Source organism: Taudactylus pleione, unplaced genomic scaffold (genome assembly GCF_031769625.1).
Source record: "Taudactylus pleione unplaced genomic scaffold, aTauple2 ptg000665l, whole genome shotgun sequence".
NCBI lineage: Eukaryota > Metazoa > Chordata > Amphibia > Anura > Myobatrachidae > Taudactylus > Taudactylus pleione.
The window spans coordinates 1,385,475-1,408,805 of record NW_028285067.1 but is presented as its reverse complement, the minus strand read 5'-3'; the positions used below and the strand labels follow the sequence as shown (position 1 = coordinate 1,408,805).

The 23,331-nt window shown below is 39.6% G+C and overlaps 1 protein-coding gene across 2 annotated transcripts in view; it reads left to right on the top strand.

Moving 5' to 3' along the window:
* Nucleotides 1-3,053: 3,053 nt before the first annotated feature.
* Nucleotides 3,054-23,331, top strand: part of ITIH6 (inter-alpha-trypsin inhibitor heavy chain family member 6) — a 97,473-nt gene continuing 77,195 nt past the window's right edge. For both annotated transcript variants that reach the window (XM_088455678.1, XM_088455677.1), the window contains exons 1-2: nt 3,054-3,302; nt 5,515-5,550. In XM_088455678.1, coding sequence (XP_088311804.1) covers nt 3,159-3,302; nt 5,515-5,550 — 180 coding nt within the window. In that variant the 5' untranslated portion in view covers nt 3,054-3,158. The remainder of the gene's footprint in view (nt 3,303-5,514; nt 5,551-23,331) is intronic.

The following is a 23,331-nucleotide window of genomic DNA, read 5'->3' as shown; positions in this document are numbered from 1 at the left end:
ATCACAACGTAAAAATCTTTTTGTACGTATTATATCATTAATGAATAAAGGATTATCCAAATAACTTTTTACTTACTTAAGTTACGAGCTAGCTTATAGCTAGCTTATAAATACATACATAGTACAGAATGAAAAAAAAAATTTCCAAGTTGTATTTATTTAAAGAATAAGTGATAGTAATTCAGTGAGTGAACGGTTAAGGGAATTCTCATATTTAAGGGGATGGTATATGTAGAAGATACAACATAAAAACTATTTTGAGACATGTGGCATCATTAATATTAAGCCTACTTGTAAAATACATTTTTGGTTTAAAGATTGAAGGAAAAGTTAGAATTTTACAACCAAAACACAGGAGAGGTGTAGAAATTACCAGTGAATTAACACACAATGCTAGCAAATGAACAGACAAGTCCAGGAAATTAATAATATGACTTACACCAATAAAACATAGTCAATAGATCTAGTTTAAGATTGTATGCACTAAAATTTAAGATTACTAAAAAAAAAAAAAACGAGGAGTAAGGCTGGGGACCTCCTCCCACATGGCTATAGTAGGACCAAACAAAGCTGTTATATCTATATTGGGGGGATCACACAATAACATTTGGGTCTCAGTCCAGTCCATCTTGAATACAATAAAAGTTATTCCCTAAAGAGGGCAATAGAAGATGGGAGAGGAATTAACCATTGTTGTAGAGACATTTACGGGCCACAGTGGAAATTAAGGTTAAGAGTGCAGGACTACCATGAGTCATCTGAATTTCAGAGCTAAGAACACCCAGCACTGCCCACTCTGGAGTTAGTGGGAGAATGTTCATAAAATCCGACATAGCATATTGTTTAACCTGGGCCCATAATCTCTTGATCATGTGGCAATCCCCAAAACAGTGGAACAACATGGCTGGGGAGGTTGCACATTTAACAAATAGCCCCTGTAGAACATTTTGTATCATCGCTGGCAAAGTGCATAGCGAGTAGGAGAGAGTGGTGAGAATTTTGGCCATCTGGAGATGTGGAAACTGTCCCTACCATGCCATGATACCTGTTCTATATTCACGAGAGAGAGGAGAGGGGGGGTTGCATATGAGAGAATAATAAAAGAATATTTTTTTTATTATGATTTTCTTAAATTTTCTATATTTCTTACCATAACTAGTACATATCGCCCATTTAAAAACAGTGGACTCAACATTTTACTTTTAGGTTGTAATAACGTATTTCTCTGGAGGGAATCTACTTTAGATTTTGATGTTTCTAGTTGTTTATATTTTTTTGACCCTTTTAAATAGTCATACAGGAATATGATGTTCACAACTTAATTTAATATAATGTTTATCAGTAGATATTTGTGTAGTTTGGTTTTCGATTACTTGTTTTTGGTATAGTTAAATCAAGAAAAATACTCTTATATTCACATTGAAAGTAAATTTAATATTATTGTTTAATGATTGACCAAAAATATCCAGACTAATAAAATCTCATCACCAAATGAAAAAAAAACATCAATAAATCGGTAACAATAGACAAGGTTTGCCCCAGACTTCCCTGGGGCCAGATGTTTTTGAGCTCCCACTATGACTTAAATAAATTGGTATAGCTCTGGGCAAATAAATAAAATACTTTGTGAATAAATTGTTTCAATTGTTGATGTTTGTGAGTTTTATCTACAAAGAAATCAACAGTTTCTATGCCCTTTTCTGCTCTTATAATGTAACAACATCTGCTGATACTAGAATACATTCGTAATCATATATTATATTTTGATATTTTAAAGGAAAATCACTGGTATCCTTTAGAAAAGAAGAATTATTTGAAACTAGAGGTTGTAAGTGGAAGTACACAAATGCTGAAAGGGTACTGGTTAGACTGTTAACCCCTTTTTATAATGGGCAGCAGAGGTAGGTGTGCTGATTTTTATTTTCACACCATTTGTATGACCTCACAGTGGGCCTGTCTGCATGTCTTACTCCATCCCCTTTGAGAAGTGCTTAGCGCAAGCCATCCTATAGTGCTCTTTCTAGCACTCTGCACATGTCACAACCTGTGCAGTTTCTCTTTCCTGTCTGGGGTGTCGCACTCTGCTCTGGTGGTTCTGGCACACTCTGGACTTATCTCAGCAGTTTATTGCATCAGCTGAGTGAGCAGAGAGCGACACCCCAGGCAGGAAAGAGGAACTGCATGGGTTGTGACAGGTGCAGGGTGCTAGAATGAAAACTAATCCTACCTTCCATTGCACATGTGGAGAACCATATACAACTCTCCCACTTGGCTGACGTTGCATCCGTGTAGTTTACTGGAACCCAAAATGGTCTTTCAGAACATTTGTGTGGCTGTCCACACATACTGCTATAGCTTCTTAATTTGTCAGGAAACTGGCCAGACTTACATGTGCTTGCCCGGCATAAGGTATGTAAAACACAATATAGAAAAGAAAATATGAATTTACTATTCCCCAGGAAATGTTGCAAGTGAATCGTTTATACACACTTGAGTTATAAAATAGTGTTGGGGCATGTCGTTTAATTGTGTTTTATAACTTGATACATGCAGAACGTGGTTGTTATATTGTATCTGTTGTACAGATATTACTTTAGCAAAACCTTAGGATTTGTGTCGTTTTTGATAAATTTGGTGCAAACTTTATTTGTTAATTTTTAACTAGAACAAATATAACTATAAAATGTTGAAAATAAGACATTCAGAATATGGCATATATATATATATATAGGGCTTAGTGGTTTGGACCGACCATTTAGTGAAGAGCCTGTAACCGCTAATCTCCTTTGCACAGGCCAGTTGTCACAGTTGACACTACAGTAAATAAGTAAATAGGTCTTTTTTGCTGCTGAACATCCCATCTTTGATGCCCTGTGCTGCATTTGACTTCATTTAAAAACCTATTGACACACTTCAGAAACTGGGCTGAACTTCAAAATATTTTGGTTTCATTTAGAGCAGGGGGAGGTTTGGAAGAAGTTGGCCTGTCTCCAATTAAGCGTCCCGAGTCTAACTCATCTGGACAATCATGGCTTGTAAAGGAATGAATGCATCTTTTATAGACCTTAACACCCAAAAGGAAAAATGCTCTAGGTTTAAGAGTGCAAAGGAAAGTCCATCCGTACGGAGTGAATTCAAAGAGCAGAGTTTTCCCTGTGATGCTCCTTAGATATTTAAGTTACAATCTTATAGTGTCAGGTATGGGGAATTTATTAAGAAACTACTTTCTACTGCTTGTGTCTATATCCATTGCCGACCTGTCCCTCAGTGATGGGAGCAGTCTTGGGAGCCCCTACCTGGAGGTAAGAATGCAATATGATATCTACTTGTGTTTAGCACTTTCAGCTATTCATTCTATTTTGTGCAGAACATAGTACAGCAGGTTTGTTTCTTTATTTGATACAATGTAACCTACAAAATAGAAAAGTGTTAAAGTTAGCATTTAATTAATGTACTATATTACAGTGTACAGTCAAGAAAATTTAATAAACATATTAAAAGGGGGGGAGGGGGCAGTCCAATTAACAGTGATGGTAGCTAGGTGCTGGTGTTAGGTCTTTTTTTCCGGTGATGTTGGGGTACTGTAATTCTTGGTGATGTGCGCAATGGCACATTGTAGAAAACTGAATTGAACCCAAGAGCCCCCCAAGTTATCATGAATGGTATGAGATTCTCTACTCAGTATTGTCAGCATAATCAGGTTACATCCCATGTAAGGGAGTAGTCTTACAGAAGCAAATATTCACTGGGTTACAGGCAGTTTATTACAGTTTATAGTAGAAATCAATTATTTTTGAAAGAAATTATTATTATTATCATTATTATTATTATTATTTATTATTATTTTTACTTATTTAATTATTTATTTCTATGACACCAGCATATTCCATTACAGTGTGTAATATACTAATAAAATAAGACTGGGTATTATAAGACAGCAAGGTAATATATATATTTTTTTTTAGTTAACATTTATAGAAATATACTTCTAGTTTGACAACTCATTAAATCCGTACCCAGGCATATTGTATTTGATTCTTAGTTTTCCTCAAATGTATTCAGAGAAAATAAAGTTTTTCCCTGGAAAGTTTAGTTCTGTTAGGTCATTGAGGGAGTTTAATTATAGTTCATCTTACTTCTTTATCTCTTGAGTATTGCAAATGATTTCCTGCTACATTCCCAGGCTTGAAAACTTTTCGTATGAAACATGTTTACTACTTACAGCTCCTGAGCTGGCCCCCAAGTGGTTTTGTCAAAGCTGAAAATAGCCTTTTTTGTGCCTTGTGATAGTTTTATAAGCAAATGTATTATTGCAAAAAAATATATGCCACAAGTAAGGGGAAACAGGTGTCAGTGGAGTTCTTGTAAATAATTGTGTATGAGAATTTAGTTCCATTAAGAACTGCAAATATTAAGTAAAAGGTTCAAAATAATTAAAATATTCCCGATTATGAAGTCATTGCAGAACACATCAGTGTGCATGTGTGTGTGCGCGCAGGATTAATGCAATATATTGCTGATCTCTAGGGACTAATTCATCATCCCTTAATGTAAGTAAAAATAAAAAATTAACTTACATTTGTAAAATCGAAGTATCACAGATACCTCCTGCTTACCCAGCAGCCCTGATACTGTTCATGGTCCCCATACACAAGTATGGAGACCTTAATTTATCAAACTCTGAAAAACTTGTGCAGCGCACTCCGTGCACATGTGGGAACTCCAGTCACGCATGCACTCTAACTCTGCCGGGTTAGACCTGGAAGTGTAGAGTTACGTCACCACTAATAAGCAATATGACTGCAGGTGATAGGGATCATGTGGACAGCTGCTTTTCATAACAGATGTCTCCATACCAATAAGTCAGATACCTAAATAACGGAGTCATTACTAGCATATTGATGAATATTCCCCCTTGAATATATATACATATACATTATAGAAAAAATATCCCATAGTTTTCCAAAGATACATAGGGGTATATTTACTAAGCAATGGCTTTTCAAAGCCGGCACTTGTTGGTGGTTCTGAATTCAACACGCCAACAATATTATAAGTAAAAACAGCAGTGTTGAGCATTTAATATTATTGCCGTATTAAATCCCACTTCTGGAACCACTGAAAAGCTGCTGCATATTAAATATACACCACAGTTTCCAAAAGTATATGCATTTACCTCTCAAATAAGCCCAGTATTGTCTGGACAATGAAATCCTTTAATTTTATATCTGTATTGTGAGAGATATTTTACGTGTGTAGATATATTTTTTAATATTGAGTATATATTATTTTAATTATTACACAGAAAGACTGACATGTTCTAGTAATTATTGTGCCTTAAATCACCAACCAGTAACAACATACCACTTTAACAAATAAATTAACTTAAACTTTAAAATTTACCAGACATATTTAATATTGGGATAGTTTTGCCATAATAGATTGCTCCCCGTATCCAATTTTTTTTTTAACTGGACCAAATTTATTAAAACTATTTTAAATTTTTTTTTATAGAGATTTAAACGTCAGAACCGTTCACCAAAAACAGAGGTAAGTTGAAAAAAATTACTTTTTGTTGCTTTCATAAAACATTTTGTCGACAAGTTAAATTACATTTAACAAGTGAAACTTTTGGGGACACCTTGTTATCTTTTGGCTATGGGATCTTATAGAGAAAATAAACCCAAGCCATAAATGTTTATACTTTATCATAAAAGCCGCATTGTACTAGACTATTTTTGTCCCCAGTGTCAGACTAGGTTTGCTAACTCATTCACTAGTTTTAAAATCCGCTAGCTGTGTTTCAGGGGCCTATTTATCATTAAATATTTGCAGCATATTGCCTGAAAACACCAATTTTCAGGGCATACTTGCAAATATCTTTTATCACCCCAATTTATAAAGGAGGGATCGCCTCCATTTCTGACAGTAGCTGCAGCCCCCCAAGGTTTCTATGGGGGATACGATGATGTCGGATTGACCAAGCTTTGGAATGCCAAGCATTCCAGAGTTTGGCCCGCTAAGCTAACGCCATCTAAAGGTGGCATTGTGCTGCTATAGTCTATGGGCTACACCTCCCAAGCAATGGCCACCACGCATTTGTGATCTGTAGACTGCTCATGTGCATGAGTCATAGCACAGGAGTGAAGAGACAGTTGACGCTGTCTCTTCACTCTGAGCACAACGTAGGGACGGGCTCCTTTCAGTGCCCCTGTCCCAGCATGTCCAGTTTAATATATCTGGGCGGTATAATCTCTTCCTGTAATACGGCTTTGGGCAATTAATATGGTGTCCAGATCGCATTGCAAATGTGATTATTGATAAACGGGTCCCTCATTACGCTCTGTGGGTAGCCCTACTTCTGTTAAAACTGTCCAACTCATATATGTAAAGTGTGGCCTTGAATACGATGGTGGATTTGTGTTTTACTTAAACTCATTTGCAAATATATTAAGTTTAAGAACCATAGACAATTGTAGCAAATAAATATCCAATCCATTATCCTAGAATGTTCTAAGGTCCGAGTCCATGCACGCCAGGACTGTTCATGGTGATAGCAAGTCTGTATATGTACTTTATCCGATCTTGGCATCTTCACATCAGTACTGTTTATACATTTTTTTTTTTTTTTTTTTTTATTTTGTAAAGTAATTTTATTATAAATTAGGAGGAAGATATCTACGGAGTTACATATTCTCAGCACAGTAGAAGACAAATTAATAATCAGACAAACACAGTGCAGTGCAGAAGACACATTACGAAATATACAAATAAAGCTGCAGATAGTGTAGTTACGTGAGGGAGTTTGTAGCTAACAAAATGAAGCATTATATTTGCCCCACAAAGCCGGGCTCTCAGAACCAAGGGGGGGGGGTCACTTTTTCCTAAGCACAACAAACCTCCTGTCAGCAAACAAATTGAACACTGCGGTCAGCCATTATGAGGCTCAAATTAATTACAGCACAAAGAACAATAGTTTTGGCTCTGCTGCAAAGCCAATGTACATACGCATAATACAAGTTCTGTCGAAGTATATCAATGCCTACATATAATAGTGACTAGTTTTCTTAATTTATATTGTATATGTTAGTGTTTTTTTTGTATGTGACATTGTCATGTTATTTAATTTTTTTTTGTTCAGAACTTTTAAATGATAAGACTGGGGGAGATGTACTAAGCCTTGGAGAGAGATAAATTACCAGCCAATCAGCTCCTATCATTTTACAAGCTGTGTTTGAAAAATGACAGTTAGGAGCTGATTGGTTAGTACTTTATCTCTCTTTACTTTATCACTCCCCAAGGCTTAGTACATCTCAGAGTGATACAATCAGTGCCATCATAATAAAATGTAAAGTTAATGCTTTTTCTCGCAGCCCTTTTGTCACAATACAACAGCCTTGCGCAGCACACACTGGTCTCATTGTGTTGTTTGTCATCCTCCAGTAAGTCACTTAACCTGGCACGGGCTGCCTAGGCTATAACACACTTACCTATATTGCTTCTGGGACATGCAGAGGTAATGTAGGATGGGACTTGATGTAACAGTTCATATTGTAAAGTGTATGGGATAATTGGGTCATCAAGCTCCATCCGCTTCAGTGAGTTACAAGTGACTGGGGCCATGTTTCATGAGGTAGGGGGACCTTATGATGTGACTATTGTCATGATCCTTTCCCACTTGCAGTAGGTGAGCAGTAGCACTGTACAGGTGAATTCCCTGCCTTCTCAAAGGTTTCCCCTTAATTCTGGATCCTACCAGATTTTTCCTGAGAGGAGACAACTATGGGCTGTAGACAACAGTAAATATCATGCATCTTGATGTGTTAGTGCTTCTTACTTGTATCCAGCCTTGCTTACAATAAAAGAGAATTAAATAATTTTATACAATGTGCATATCACTGTCCAACTGTCCTTATGCCAACGGCAAATATCCAATTTCATGGGGCTATCCCACTGTCCTCATATGCAGGGGAGAGGGGGTTGAGAGATATTCTTCTGCCACACGTAGCAGAGGAAAAAAGCCTTTAGTGCATGCAAGACAATGGTTTTGTAGGTGATGAGGCATTCTAGTATTCAAAAGTACTAAGCTCACCCCCAAAGCATGGTCACGCCAACTATGGCATGGTCAGGCCTCCAGCATGCTGCAGCGATGCCCGAGTCCAAGAGATCTGAAGTTGGGAGATAGCAAAGAAGGGCATGAAAAAAAAAAAAGAACTAGTTAGATGTAGGCCGGGCACACTGGATATGCAAAAAAGATATTTAATTTTGTGGGACAAGGGAAGCTTTTAAAAGTAAACAAGTTTGTTTACAATATAACGCATTTCGCACCTCCCAGGAGAAGTTTGCTAAAGGAAGATTTATTTTTAATATAAAACTAAAATACTACAGTAGTGAGACATGTATTAATGACAGATATCCAGCCACTCTCATAAGTTAACCAAGCTGTATTTTAGGAATACAACTGAAAATAATGAAGGAGCTTTTATCAGAACTCTCCCCATTAGACTCTCCTCCTCTTTACTATTCTTCAAATGGGCTCCCAAGACTCACTACTTCATCAAAGCCTTCCAGCTCTCATCCTAACGTGTTGCTACATGCTCATTCCTCCCTGTCTAACCAATCTGTGTCACTCCTGTTTGTCTGCCCCTCCCCCTTAGAATGTTCACTCTTGCGAGCAGGGCACTCTACCCTCTTGTCCTCCTCCTTACTTTATTTTCATCTACTTCTTACTCCCCACTAGAGCACCCAACACTTTTTGCTTATCCTCTATTGCTTATTTGGGTGTTATGGTCGCCAATGTAGCAATGTATATTATCCATGTCCTTGTCCTGCATTGCATTGTATAGAACTGTAAGTCACTTATTTGTTTATGTACTTTGTAAGGCGCTACGGAAAACCTGTGGCGCCATATAAATAAACGATAATAATAATGTTGATTAGACTGAAAGTAGTTAGGGCTTTGAAGTGGTGGTGTTAGTCTCATGAAAATGCGTTTCCAGCTGGATCCGCTTGCCATGTAGGTGCTGAACACTTTTTGGCTGATAGTTCCAAAAACTGTAATATGGGCACCTACAGTATGTGTACATGAGGCAGATATATAGGCACAAACTGAGAAACTCTGCTGGGGCGCCATTTTCCCAGTTCTTACCTGGCCTATACTCTTTGGCACAATGGTAGTAATACAGCTACTCCTGGATTTGCAGTAGAGTAGAAAGTGACAGGTAGGTCATTATCGCTGAGGCTGAAAAGTTACAGTGATAACGGGAACAGCGTCCAACAATTACTGTAACATTGTAGCTTCACTTGCACAGTTTTACCCTTACAAGTTAGCTAGCTTTATGAATTATTGTCTATTTTCAGTATAGTGTCCTTTAAGTAGTTTTATGACGCAAGTACAGAAATATGTTATTTTATAAATATCCCAGCATGTATACCTTTCAGCATAGACATTACTCTATGCTGCTGAACAGTGCTTTTACTCTTGGCATCCTGCACTTTCAAGTTCGCTGATTAAAGGGTACCTCTTGCAAAGATCTCAGCTCCCCTCAGCTAAGAGGAAACATCTCAGGAATGTGAGGTGGACAGGATGTTTACACAACAACTCTGTGGTCCGTGCCTGCTGGGGAAGGCTATAAACTTTCCAATTATTGATGTGCAGTGCCCTAATAGTTTAGTGTCCCTATTGAATGAATATTAACATATGTGCTCAGTGACATGCATCCTAATGCATTCATTGCTCCTGCTCATTTTCTAACTGACCCAGGGGATTGCATCGATGTTGACAACATTCCCCATGACGACTTTGAGAACAAATAGTTAACTCATAGCACTATTTATTGAAGGATAACATATAAGCTGGCTTCCTAAACAAACATTACAAATGCTAGCAATCAAATATGACAATAAAGCAGGAAGGTGCTCGAGGGGCTGCAAGTAAAGGGAAGGAAGGTTGTATTCGACCCCAGGGCAGCCTGTTTCCCATCACCGCTGTGAACATGACATATGTCACATTAGGAATATTATTAATGAAACGGTACACATACAAAATGTGCCCTATAAACGATAGCAACCAGTAGGTGTCTGGAAATGCAACTGCATTACGGGTGCCTCAGCAAAAACAATCTGTGTCTCCTGTTATCGCATTCACCAAGGATTTTCTCCTAATTGCAGTGTGCTTTTATAACCCCCACTCTCTCCTGGACATCCTACCTCACAGCCTTACTACTGTATGGCATACTTGCTGGCAATCTGGCAGTGGCAGTGAAGTGGGCGGTGTGGTTGGGAGGTGTAATGACACGTTTGCATCATCGTGTCCCTGCCTCCGCTATAGCCCACGCTATGCAATGACGCAATTAATGGCATTGTGAAGCAGGGATGGGGCAACAATTAAGGGATTCAGCGTGAAAACCGACATCTCTAGGAGACTTGCCCACTCTTCCGGGTATCTGGGAGAGGCACCTAAGGTTTGGGAGCCTCCCGGACATTCCGGGAGAGTAGGCTTGTATGGTCTCAAGAAGAGAGCATAGCACATAAAGATTATGCTGGAGTTAATGTTCTCTACCAGGCAACTGGAGTCACTTGGGAGCCCCCTTTTTTTTTCTTCACTTAATACACTATGGGGCCCATTTATCATTGTATATTTAAGGTATAATCAAAACACCCGTTTTCGGGGGTTAATCACAAATATTAAGTATCCCCCGGATGTATGAAGGAGGGACCGCAGCAGGAATCTCTGATACCTTCTATGATCCCTCCATTCCCGCAGGCAGCAGCATCCACCCTAGGTTTCTATGGGGGATGTGATGCTGCCAAATTTACCAACATCCGGAATGTGATGCATTCTGGATAATGGCCCCCGCAGCTAATGCTATCTGAATATGGCGTTAGCCGCTGCAGCCTATGGTCTACACTGCGCATAATTAGGTAGCGGCGGGCGCAGGCGCAGCAGTCCCTGCAAGCAAGGATGGGCTCTTTTCGGAACCCGTGTCCCTGCAAGCAGGGCCGTAACTAGGGTAGTGCGGCCTGTGCCATGGCACAGGGCATCGCAGGGCAGGGGAAGCTGTTCGGGCCTGTCAATGTTCCTGTTTATTATCATTCTCATTTGTAGCTTCCTCTTATTTTATCACCAGCATCTCCTGGCCTCCCCTATCTCTTCCTTGGCCCTTCCCCATTAGGCCATGGCCCTTTTTCTGGTCTTGAAAAATAGGGGGGGCGCCAATGCTCTTTCTGGCACAGGGCACCAAAAAGTCTACTTACAGCTCATGTGGGGGAAGGGTGAGCGCTCTGTGGTCTAGTAATTAATATGAATGTGTACTGTGGAATTATGTGTAATGGCTGTATCCCATATTGTAAATTTGTGTAAACAGTTGTAGCTCTGGGCTTCTTACTCCAACTGGTCGGCAATAACTGTAGGCAGAATTTTCAAAATGTAAATGTTGTCTAGATATAGAGTCACTGGTAACATCAGCTTGTGGAAAGTCACTTTACTTTACATCATAAAGTGACTTTCCACAAACTGATGTTACCAGTGACTCTATACTATGCTAAGAGAATTGTTTATTTAGGTCTGTATAATGAATCAGAATGGGCACCAGTTCAATTGCTGTCATAGGCATAATAAACCAAGCACATAGGCTACTCCTGGTAGTAAACTACATAGTGCATATGTTACCATTTACTACTGGCATTAACCTAGTACATATGCTACTGTTTACTCCTGGCATGAACCTAGCGTATATACTGTTTACTCCTGGTATGAACCTAGCGCATATCATGTTTACTTCTGGCAGTAACCTAGTGTATATGCTATTTACGCCTGGCATGAACCTAGTCACTAGGTTCCTGCCAGGAGCAAACAGTAGTATATGGGCTAGGTTACTGCCAGTTACTGCCAGTTGTAAACAGTATATACACTAGGTCCTAGTCTGTTTACATCTTGCTGTAACCTACTGCATATGTTATTCTTTACTCCTGGCAGGAACCTAGCATCTAGCACATATGCTACTGTTTACTCCTGGCATAAATGTACCGTATATACTATATACTGTTTACTTCTGGCAGTAACCTAGCGTATATGCTACTGTTTACTACTGGCATAAACCTAGCGTATATACTGTTTACTCCTGGCAGGGACCTAGCACATATGCTACTGTTTACTACTGGCATAAACCTAGCGTATATACTGTTTACTCCTGGCAGGGACCTAGCACATATGCTACTGTTTACTTTTGGCAGTAACCTAGCGTATATGCTACTGTTTACTTCTGGTGTAAACCTAGTTCACATGCTACTGTTTATTCCTGGCTGTAACCAAGCATATATGCTACTGTTTACTCCTCCTAGCAGTAACCTAGCATATATGCTACTGCTTACTCCTGGCAGAAACCCAGTGCATATGCTAATGTTTACTCCTGGCAATAACCTAGCGTATATGCTACTGTTTACTCCTGACAGGAATCTAGAGCATATGCTACTGTTTACTCCTAGTAGTAACCTAGTGTATATGCTACTGTTTACTCCTGGCAGTATCCTAGCATATATACTGTATGCTACTGTTTGCTCCTAGCAGTAACCTAGCATATATGCTACTGTTTATTCCTGGCAGGAATCTAGTGCATATGCTAATGTTTACTCCTGGCAGTAACCTAGCATATATGCTACTGTTTACTTCTGGTGTAAACCTAGTTCATATACTACTGTTTCTTTCTGGTGTAAACCTAGTTCATATACTACTGTTTCTTTCTGGTGTAAACCTAGTTCATATGCTACTGTTTATTCCTGGCTGTGACCAAGCATTTATGCTACTGTTTACTCCTCCTAGCAGTAACCTAGCATATATGCTACTGTTTACTTCTGGTGTAAACCTAGTTCATATGCTACTGTTGTTTCCTGGCTGTAACCATACATACTGTATATGTTATATATATACTGTTTACTCTTCCTAGCAGTAACCTAGCATATATGCTACTGTTTACTCCTCCTAGCAGTAACTTATTGTATATGCTACTGTTTACTCCTGGCAGAAATCTAGAGCATATGCTACTGTTTACTCCTAGAATTAACCAAGTGCAGTGGTTCCCAAACTTTTTCGAATCACGGCGCCCTAGAGTATCATCATTTTTTCCACGGCTTGCCAGGGCTGTGCTTCTTTTTGTCCACATTTATTGATAGGCAATACCAATGCTAATTACTGCCAATCACACTGACTAAAATTAATTTTGTTTAGTACTGGACCACCAACCCAAGGACCCCTGCAAGTGCCCTGAGACACCCTAGGGTGCCACGGTACCCAGATTGGGAACCACTGATCTAGTGCATATGCTACTGTTTACTCCTGGCAGTATCCTAGCATATATGCTACTGTTTACTCCTAGCAGGAATCTAGTTTATATACTACTGTTTACTCCTAGCAGGAATCTAGTTCATATACTACTGTTTACTCCTGGCAGTAACCTAGCATATATGCTACTATTTACTCCTAGCAGGAATCTAGTTCATATACTACTGTTTACTCCGAGCAGGAATCTAGTTCATATACTACTGTTTACTCCTAGCAGGAATCTAGTTTATATACTACTATTTACTCCTAGCAGGAATCTAGTTTATATACTACTGTTTACTCCTAGCAGGAATCTAGTTCATATACTACTGTTTACTCCTGGCAGTAACCTAGCATATATGCTACTATTTACTCCTAGCAGGAATCTAGTTCATATACTACTGTTTACTCCTGGCAGTAACCTAGCATATATGCTACTATTTACTCCTAGCAGGAATCTAGTTCATATACTACTGTTTACTCCTAGCAGGAATCTAGTTCATATACTACTGTTTACTCCTAGCAGGAATCTAGTTCATATACTACTGTTTACTCCTAGCAGGAATCTAGTTCATATACTACTGTTTACTCCTAGCAGGAATCTAGTTCATATGCTACTGTTTACTCCTAGCAGGAATCTAGTTCATATATGCTACTATTTACTCCTAGCAGGAATCTAGTTCATATGCTACTGTTTACTCCTGGCAGTAACCTAGCATATATGCTACTATTTACTCCTAGCAGGAATCTAGTTCATATACTACTGTTTACTCCTAGCAGGAATCTAGTTCATATACTACTGTTTACTCCTAGCAGGAATCTAGTTTATATACTACTGTTTACTCCTAGCAGGAATCTAGTTCATATACTACTGTTTACTCCTAGCAGGAATCTAGTTCATATGCTACTGTTTACTCCTAGCAGGAATCTAGTTCATATATGCTACTATTTACTCCTAGCAGGAATCTAGTTCATATACTACTGTTTACTCCTGGCAGTAACCTAGCATATATACTACTATTTACTCCTAGCAGGAATCTAGTTCATATACTACTGTTTACTCCTAGCAGGAATCTAGTTTATATACTACTGTTTACTCCTAGCAGGAATCTAGTTCATATACTACTGTTTACTCCTGGCAGGAATCTAGTTCATATACTACTGTTTACTCCTAGCAGGAATCTAGTTCATATGCTACTGTTTACTCCTAGCAGGAATCTAGTTCATATACTACTGTTTACTCCTGGCAGTAACCTAGCATATATGCTACTATTTACTCCTAGCAGGAATCTAGTTCATATATGCTACTATTTACTCCTAGCAGGAATCTAGTTCATATACTACTGTTTACTCCTAGCAGGAATCTAGTTCATATGCTACTGTTTACTCCTGGCAGTAACCTAGCATATATACTACTATTTACTCCTAGCAGGAATCTAGTTCATATATGCTACTATTTACTCCTAGCAGGAATCTAGTTCATATACTACTGTTTACTCCTGGCATAAACCTAGCATATATGCTACTATTTACTCCTAGCAGGAATCTAGTTCATATACTACTGTTTACTCCTGGCAGTAACCTAGCATATATACTACTATTTACTCCTAGCAGGAATCTAGTTCATATATGCTACTGTTTACTCCTAGCAGGAATCTAGTTCATATACTACTGTTTACTCCTGGCAGTAACCTAGCATATATGCTACTATTTACTCCTAGCAGGAATCTAGTTCATATACTACTGTTTACTCCTAGCAGGAATCTAGTTCATATACTACTGTTTACTCCTGGCAGTAACCTAGCATATATACTACTGTTTACTCCTGGCAGTAACCTAGTTCATATACTACTGTTTACTCCTGGCAGTAACCTAGCATATATACTACTATTTACTCCTAGCAGGAATCTAGTTCATATACTACTGTTTACTCCTAGCAGGAATCTAGTTCATATACTACTGTTTACTCCTAGCAGGAATCTAGTTTATATACTACTGTTTACTCCTAGCAGGAATCTAGTTCATATACTACTGTTTACTCCTAGCAGGAATCTAGTTCATATGCTACTATTTACTCCTAGCAGGAATCTAGTTCATATGCTACTATTTACTCCTAGCAGGAATCTAGCATATATGCTACTGTTTACTCCTAGCAGGAATCTAGTTCATATACTACTGTTTACTCCTAGCAGGAATCTAGTTCATATACTACTATTTACTCCTAGCATATATACTACTGTTTACTCCTAGCATAAACCTAGCGCGTATCCTTTGTTTACATAAAATGCATCCAACCCTACATTATCCCCTCAGTGTTTATAGATGTCCACCAAATAATGCCCTGGACTTGTTCTACACCAGGTCTGACCTACTGGACAAACGCTTTATGACTGGAGCTGGTTTACACAGTAAGGAGTAGAATACTTTTAGTATTTTTGTGCTGCTTTCCTTTCAGCATAAAAATAACTTGTTATTTTTATCTGTTATTCAGATATTACTGTAAATATTGCACGAATACAGGATTAAACGTATTTGAGATGTGCTGTGTTGTGTAAGGGGGTATTTTGTTCGCTGCACGTCATGGGGTACATGTAGAGTTGAACAGAATTTAGTTTTGTTTGTGTGAAATATGCATCTTTGTACTGTGTAACCAAAGTACTTATGCATAGGTCCATATGTAGATTTTGTTGATTATTACACTTACAACCCCTGACACTGGGAGGGGTATAACAGGGTATGCATGCAACCCAAGTGGCTGGCTGGTAGATAGGGGCAGTCTACTAAGTACTCGCCAAGATCTAGTGTATTCAGTACACTGTATTAAATACACTAGCATTGTGGCAAGTAGTTCACAGACTGTTATTTTATATACAATTCAATACAGTGTCACCTGTCCTCACCACACCAATTTGTACTGAATCCGATGTGAGCTAGGTGGGCATTCTAAACTTCCATACCCCATAACAAAGGTACCTCATGCACCCACTATAGTTACACCTATACTAGCTTACTGAGGATTAACCCCTACTGTTAAAATTATTAGTGTGTATAATATATACGATATCGCATGAAGACACAGCCAGTTATTCAAATTTCTTAGCCATTATTTCCATTCGGATTGCAGCAGGAAAGAAGATTCCCAGTTGATCTCAAACGGATTACAGAACAGATGTTTGAATTTGATTGACTTTAATTTGTATTTTGATATGTGCTTGTATTTAATTATATTTAATTTGGAACATGTGGCTTGCATTTAGTATTAAGATTGTAAGCTTGTGAGCAGGGCCCTCTTACCCTTATGTATGTCTTTTACGTATGTATGTCTTTACAGCCCAGTAAAATGTTAATGTTGATTCAAATTGTAAAGCGCTGTTAATAATAAATAATAATAAGAGCTTCAAGACATTATTCTCTACTGTGTATATGGCAAATCATTACATTATATTGTATGCAAACAATGCAACTATAGTATTTACTACTTAAGCAAACATGAAAATGACTGCACGATTACGACATTATAATCGTTCAGTCGTTTGTCAGTCTGTGATGAGCCTGCACTGAACGAGCAGTTGTTCAGTGCAGGCAGATCAATCATCTGGAAACATGCTGAACCTGATGATATCGTCAGATTATCCAGCATGTTTGCCCGATCATAGATGTCTAAACGACTAGCAGGCACGCGCATCACTGGTCGTTTAAGACATTTTTACAAACGATTTGCAAGCGATTTGCAAATGATTTATGAACGATTGAACGATATCGTTATCGTTCAATAGCTCACATAAATCGTCTAGTGGATGGGCACCTTAAGACTGTCATTATGTCTCCAAGCTTTTACTATACAATCTAGAGTCCTAAGTGCGCAAACTACTACTACTAGCTGCTAGGGATGTACAGCTGGACGCATCATGAGAAGCACCTGGCAGAAGTGAACATATGCAAGTAAAAGCGTTTTTCCATGTGAGCATCTTTTCCTGCAAATGCCAACACTTTACTTCTGGGTTCTTAGACCACGCAAGCGCAGAACCTTATTATGATATATGGATGCGAAGAGCATCATGCCTGCCGGGGAGGGATCAGGAGAACTCCATAAGGTGATGTGCTCCACATAGGGTTAGAGTGGTTAATGCCATCTGAACGAGGAGTTAGCCATTGGCACCAAATTCCAAAAAAGCTAAGCTTTTCTGAGCCTGGCAATTTGTCCCTGACCTCAGTCTACATTGAGAATAATGAGCACTGTTATCTGCAGCATTAGTTTGTGTAACGCAGGCGATAGCTCTAATATCTTCTGTATTAGGCATCTGTTACATCGCCCCGATCTTTACCACTGCTCAGGCTGTTTATATGCCTCCTAAGTAAACCGCATAATGTGAAACATTTTACAGTACGCCATGGGAACTTGTGAATGTTGTAAATATTTTCAGAAGTAGTTTCAGTGGCAAATGAATAGAATTCTGAAATAGGTAATCCTTCCTTATATTAAATTACATATGAAGACTTACAGGAAATAGAAAATGTCTATAATAAATGTTGAAGGTCTGTCCCATCTCCTCAATGCGTGCACAGTGGAAGCCTGGTCACGAGCACAAATGGCTCCCACTGGGAGCAGGGGACGAAGTGACAAGGGGTGGGGTAGTCGGGATGGAGCCGCAGGGGAGTGGTGGTCTGGACAAAGGTTCAATGGAGTGCAGGGGGGACAAGGATGGAGCCATGATGGAAAGGGGGTTTGACGAAAAGCAGAAAGGTGGTGGGGCTGACCAGACTCGGGCTGTGGACGGTGACTGAGGTGACCCGGCATATGCTGGTCCATTATACTAGTAATATTATATCTGAACAAGATTATTCATGTTATATTTTATATCATCAATATGACTCACATGATCATTTGAAAGAAAAATTGTAGATTAGGTATAATGTGTTCTAGTATTTAATACATTTGGAGCAGATCAACGTGGTTTTCACCTTTCCCATAAAAGATAAAATTGGTACTCAGTTTCCCCAGGTTTTAATCATGTAGTATTAGGCTCTTAAGTCTAGATTTGACTCTGGCTCTGGTGATAGAGATATAGAGGTATAAGTATAAGAAAGTGTACTTCACTGTGGGGTGGACCAGTGGAGAAATAGCCCATAGTATCCAATCACATCCTACGTATTATTTTATAGACTGTACTTGATAAATGCTACTTCAAAGCTGATTGGTTGCTATGGGCAACTTGTCCACTGGTCCACTCCTGCTTTTCACTGCTTGATACATAAACCCCTGTGAGTGGGATAGCAGATTTATCCATTGAACGGAGGCCAAGAACAGGCAACAAAATGTCACTCGCGAAAGAAAGCTCTAGGTGTGAAATTATTTTCTGAGTGGTGGTACACAGTTGAAGTCAGGGCAGCTACAGTAGTCAGAATCTGCAAATGTCGGGGGAAGTAAATCAGTAGCCAAAACAAGGCAGTCTGCTGTATAAATGTAATGTAATAAAGCAAATTGTCAGGGCAGGAGGCTGCTGTCTAATGGTGAATACACACGGTCAGATTTCTTGGTCGATTTAAACGATATCGCTTATCGTTTGATCATTTGGATCAACCTTTTTTTGTCCCCTCTAACGACCAAACGATTCGAGGGCACGGATGGTCGATATCGACCATCGCCCGTGCATGCCACCCAACCTGGTCGATATCGACCAGGCCTGGTTACTATAGGGACTCACGATCATTGGTCGAGGGTCGTTATAGTAGTTGGGGGAATGGAGCATGTGCTGGATGTTCGATAACGATCATCCAGCACATGCTGGTCGATCAGACAATGATATCTGATTGTTGTCTAATCTGACCATGTGTACGGTCCATAAGAGATGAGAATAGAATAAGATTTCAATTCAGAAACGCTGTGGCTATAAGCTTCCAGCACTTTAAAGAACAGATAGCCAATCACAAACTCCTAACAAGCCAGGCCCCTCTGAGCTGATTTGCTGCAGTGCAATCACATCACCACTTGCTGCAAGCCCGACTGCCCTGAGGTGTCCAGGGCAACATTCCCCATCAATCCTAACAGTAATGATATTTTCATCAGCTCTTGAATGCATCCTGCAAAAATCTATGGAACATGTTTACCTTTTGCTGTTAGTTGGAAATAAATGCTAACAATTTGTAGCTAATAAAGACGTAGACCATCTACCCATTATGGATCTCCTTCTGCATTTCCCGATCACTCCTTTATCTGTCTTTTTTACTTGGGGTCACACTTTGGGCAAAATTTACTAAGCGTCGGGTTCTAAACCCCGGCAGTTTGATGGCGGGTTCTATTCTTTTTTAAACCCCGTGGGTTTGGTGGCGGTTTTGCAGCGGTTTCAAAATGACAGCCCTGTTCTATTCTATTCTAAAATGTGTTTTGACAGCGGTTTTGCAGCAGTTTTGGCCTTAGTAAATGTGCAGATAGCAAAACCGCCTCCAAACTACAGTCATTTTAGAATAGAATAGAACAGGGCTGTCATTTAGAAACCGCTGCAAGACCGCCACCAAACCCCCGGGGTATAGAACAGAATAGAACCCGCCGTCAAACCACCACCAAACCACCGGGGTTTAGAACCCGCCGCTTAGTAAATTTTGCCCTTTCTGTCAACAGGCTATGTAACTAACAATACACCTGGGGGCTTATGTAATAGGATGCGAGCTGGCGCTGCTGCGGAAATTCACCCAAGTGTTCCAGTATTTTTAAAGTGGCAATCATTTTAAAGGAAAAACAAAGCTGGTTTTGCCTTTAAATTGATTGCCGCATTAAAATACGGGAACACTGCATGAATTCCCACAGCGGCGCCAGCTCGCACCCTATTACATGCAACAGATATCATTATTATTAGCTGAAGCTTTGCTCACTATGCGTTACATAATTGGCTTGTTGCTAAATTTCCTGATTGCTAACTTGCCATCCATTTCTGACCCGACCTGTTAATGATCACCCAAGTCTGCTCGATAACCTGACCATGAGCCTTTATTCCGTCTTAAAACCAGTGCTACTCATCTGCCTAACTTAAGCCTAGGCCTGTCTCCAACTAATGGTCTTAATGACTCCTGACGCCTTTGTGGGTGTGTCATAACTAAACCCATTATGTCCTTGCATGAAGGCAGGACCCTCAGTAGACTCAGCTGGAAAGTCTGGGCCTCATTCCGAGGTGGACGCAGAAGCGTCCACAGCTGCGGGTATTGGCGGTCTCCTGTCTTCAACGTTATGTAAATGCCGATACAAAGTCCTTCCCTTTTGTACATACAGTAATACCAATTGGTGCATCCTTAGATGCCACCATCGGTCGCACCGTCAAAACTTGTACCAGCCCTAAGGTAGGCACAGTTTCCCCGTCTGTTTTCCTATAAAATATTTCCTTAATCCCTCGAGAGCTAGTGAGAGCTGTAGGTTAGTTTCCATGTGTCTTTTAAATAATTTGGACAAGTAGACATATTTTTCCAGTGGCACATCTTTAATGAAGTCACATTCAATGGAGCAGGTGTGTAAATGCTTCCTGTGATGCCAATGAGGGAGTTACCTAAGGCTCTAATACATTTCTTTATGTAGAGTTGTCTGAGAGCTAAAACATATGGACGCTATAAGAAAAGGCTGCTTATTTCACTGCTACTAGAAACGGGAGACAAAATTTTACTTTTTTTTTATCTGGTTCATGATTTTCAACTCTTCATTTTCAATACAACTTTGTGTGCAAAAAAGGAAATTAACAAAACGCTAATATTTTTTATTACTGAGGTTTGAAGGACGGGTTTCCTTTCATATGCATTAGCTTGCGTATTGGAATTATGAAAATATTTGAAAACGTGATTAATTGTTTGGTAGCAGAGACACACAGCAGGTTACATTTAGCTACAGCTAAAAACATATTTAGTTAGGATGAGTCACATTGTTACATTAAGGAAATCCCAGCAACAGTTGAAGTGATTGTAAAAATATGATTTCAATATTTAGGTAACACTAACCACAGTGTATAAACCAAACTGTTAAACACACAGGGGGAGTTTTATCAAATCTTGGAGAGAGATAAAGTAATAACCAATCAGCTCCTAACTGTTACTTTGCAGGCTGTGTTTTAAAACTGACAATTAGGAGCAGATTGGTTGGTAGTTTATCGCTTTCCACTTTAACTCTATCCAAGCTTTCATAAATATCCCCCTTATTCTCTTTCCACTTTATCTTTTTCCAAAGTTTGATACATCTCCCCCAAAGTGCCAACCAATCAGCTTCTAACTATCATTTTTCCTAGAACAGCCTGTAAAATTACAATTAGAAGCTGTTTTGTTGGCACTTTTATCTCTTTCCACTAGAGATGAGCGGTTCGGCTTTAACTCGATTCTTTTCGCCAAATTAGCACAAGTTCGGATTAGTTCAGATTTATCCTATTGGCTATCCAAAACACGTGAGAGCTGGATCGCTAATTTGATGCCATTTTTGAGATTCCAACATAACCGAGTAAAACCAAACCGCTCATCTCTACTTTCCACTTTATCTCTCTCCAAGATTTGATAAATCTCCCCCAAGGGAGGTAATTATCTTGCACATACTGTGATGTCAAGCAACCAAATTGCCCAAGCTTAATAAAAACAGGGAATTAAAAGGAATCAGAATGGGTGGCAATATTTCTGAAGAAGAAGGAAGAGTGGGAGTTTGCAGACCCATCCCCACCCCCCATTCACAAACAAAAATAATTAATGCTGGACCATCTCTAGTGTGACCTTGAAAGAAATGGCTGTGGTGTGAGTAAAACAGGAAGTAGTGGGATACCGTGTTATAAGCCTACAGAGGATTTCATTCTTCTTCAAGGATTGTTGTTATTTTCATTGGTTTGTCAGGCGCCACAGTGCTCCTCATACCAGTGTGGAAAAAAGGGCATTCATAAAACAAAAACATACAAGATAGACCAAAATAAATGGGCATGTAAAAGCAAATGGTAAGAAGGGGCCCTGCTCATAATACAGCTTACAATCCAATGAAAAGGGCCACAGATGAGTCAAGCAGATGAACTGTGGTTCAGGGTGGAGACTGGGACACTTGTGAGGGTTCACCAGTTTGAACAGTATAGAGTTAAAGATTTGAAAACTGTTTATGGCAGAAAATATCATACTGTCTGTGCTGTACCGTGATGAGCTTTAAGTAGCAGTAGGACATCCGGATGGAGAGAGTTGGTCACAGAAGATAGTAGAGAAGGCCAGGGGAGGTAGATATGGGTGTCATCAGCCTAGAGGGCTGGAGGCTGGATGAGAAAATTATTTTATAAAGAAGAGTGGTTTACAGTGAGAAATTAGTTTTGTGGGTCCCCCAGCAGATGAGAGCGGAGGGGAGGATGTGTCAGAAGTAGAAGCACTAAAGAAGTGGAGTGACACACAGAAATAGCCACGATAGCCAATGGTATGATGGTTGTGCATGACAAGAGGGTCAACAAAATTGTTGAAAGCAGCAGAAATGTCCAGGAAGATGAACTGAATTTGGAGAAGTGACCCTTAGACTTTACAGTAAATAGATCTTTGATCCCTTTTTCGAGGGCCGCCTAAGTGGAATGTTGTGGCTCAATGCTTGATTTCAGAGTCTAAAAGGAAGTAAATGAGATAGGTGATTGTGTACATGTCATTCAAGTAATATGAAGGCAAAGGGGAGGAGAGAAATAGGTATTTGGAGGGAAGCGGTATGATTTACCGCAGGACCCCTGCCCGGCAGTTGGAATCCCGACACCAGGAGGCCGGCAGAGGAGGAAATCCTGATCATCTAAGGTAAGTATTAGCTAACCTATTTCTAACCCCCTAAACCTAACATTTAGGGTGCCTAAGCCTAACCTTCCCCCCCAATGCCTAACCCTAATCACCCCTCTAAGTGCCTAAACCTAACCCCCCCTTCCCCGCCGCCTACACCTAAGTCCCCCGGGGGGGTGCCTAACCCTAAGCCCCCCCGTGGGGGTGCCTAGCCCTAACCCTCCCTTACCCTAGCCTAACCCTAACCTCCCGGGGGGGTGCCTAACCCTAAT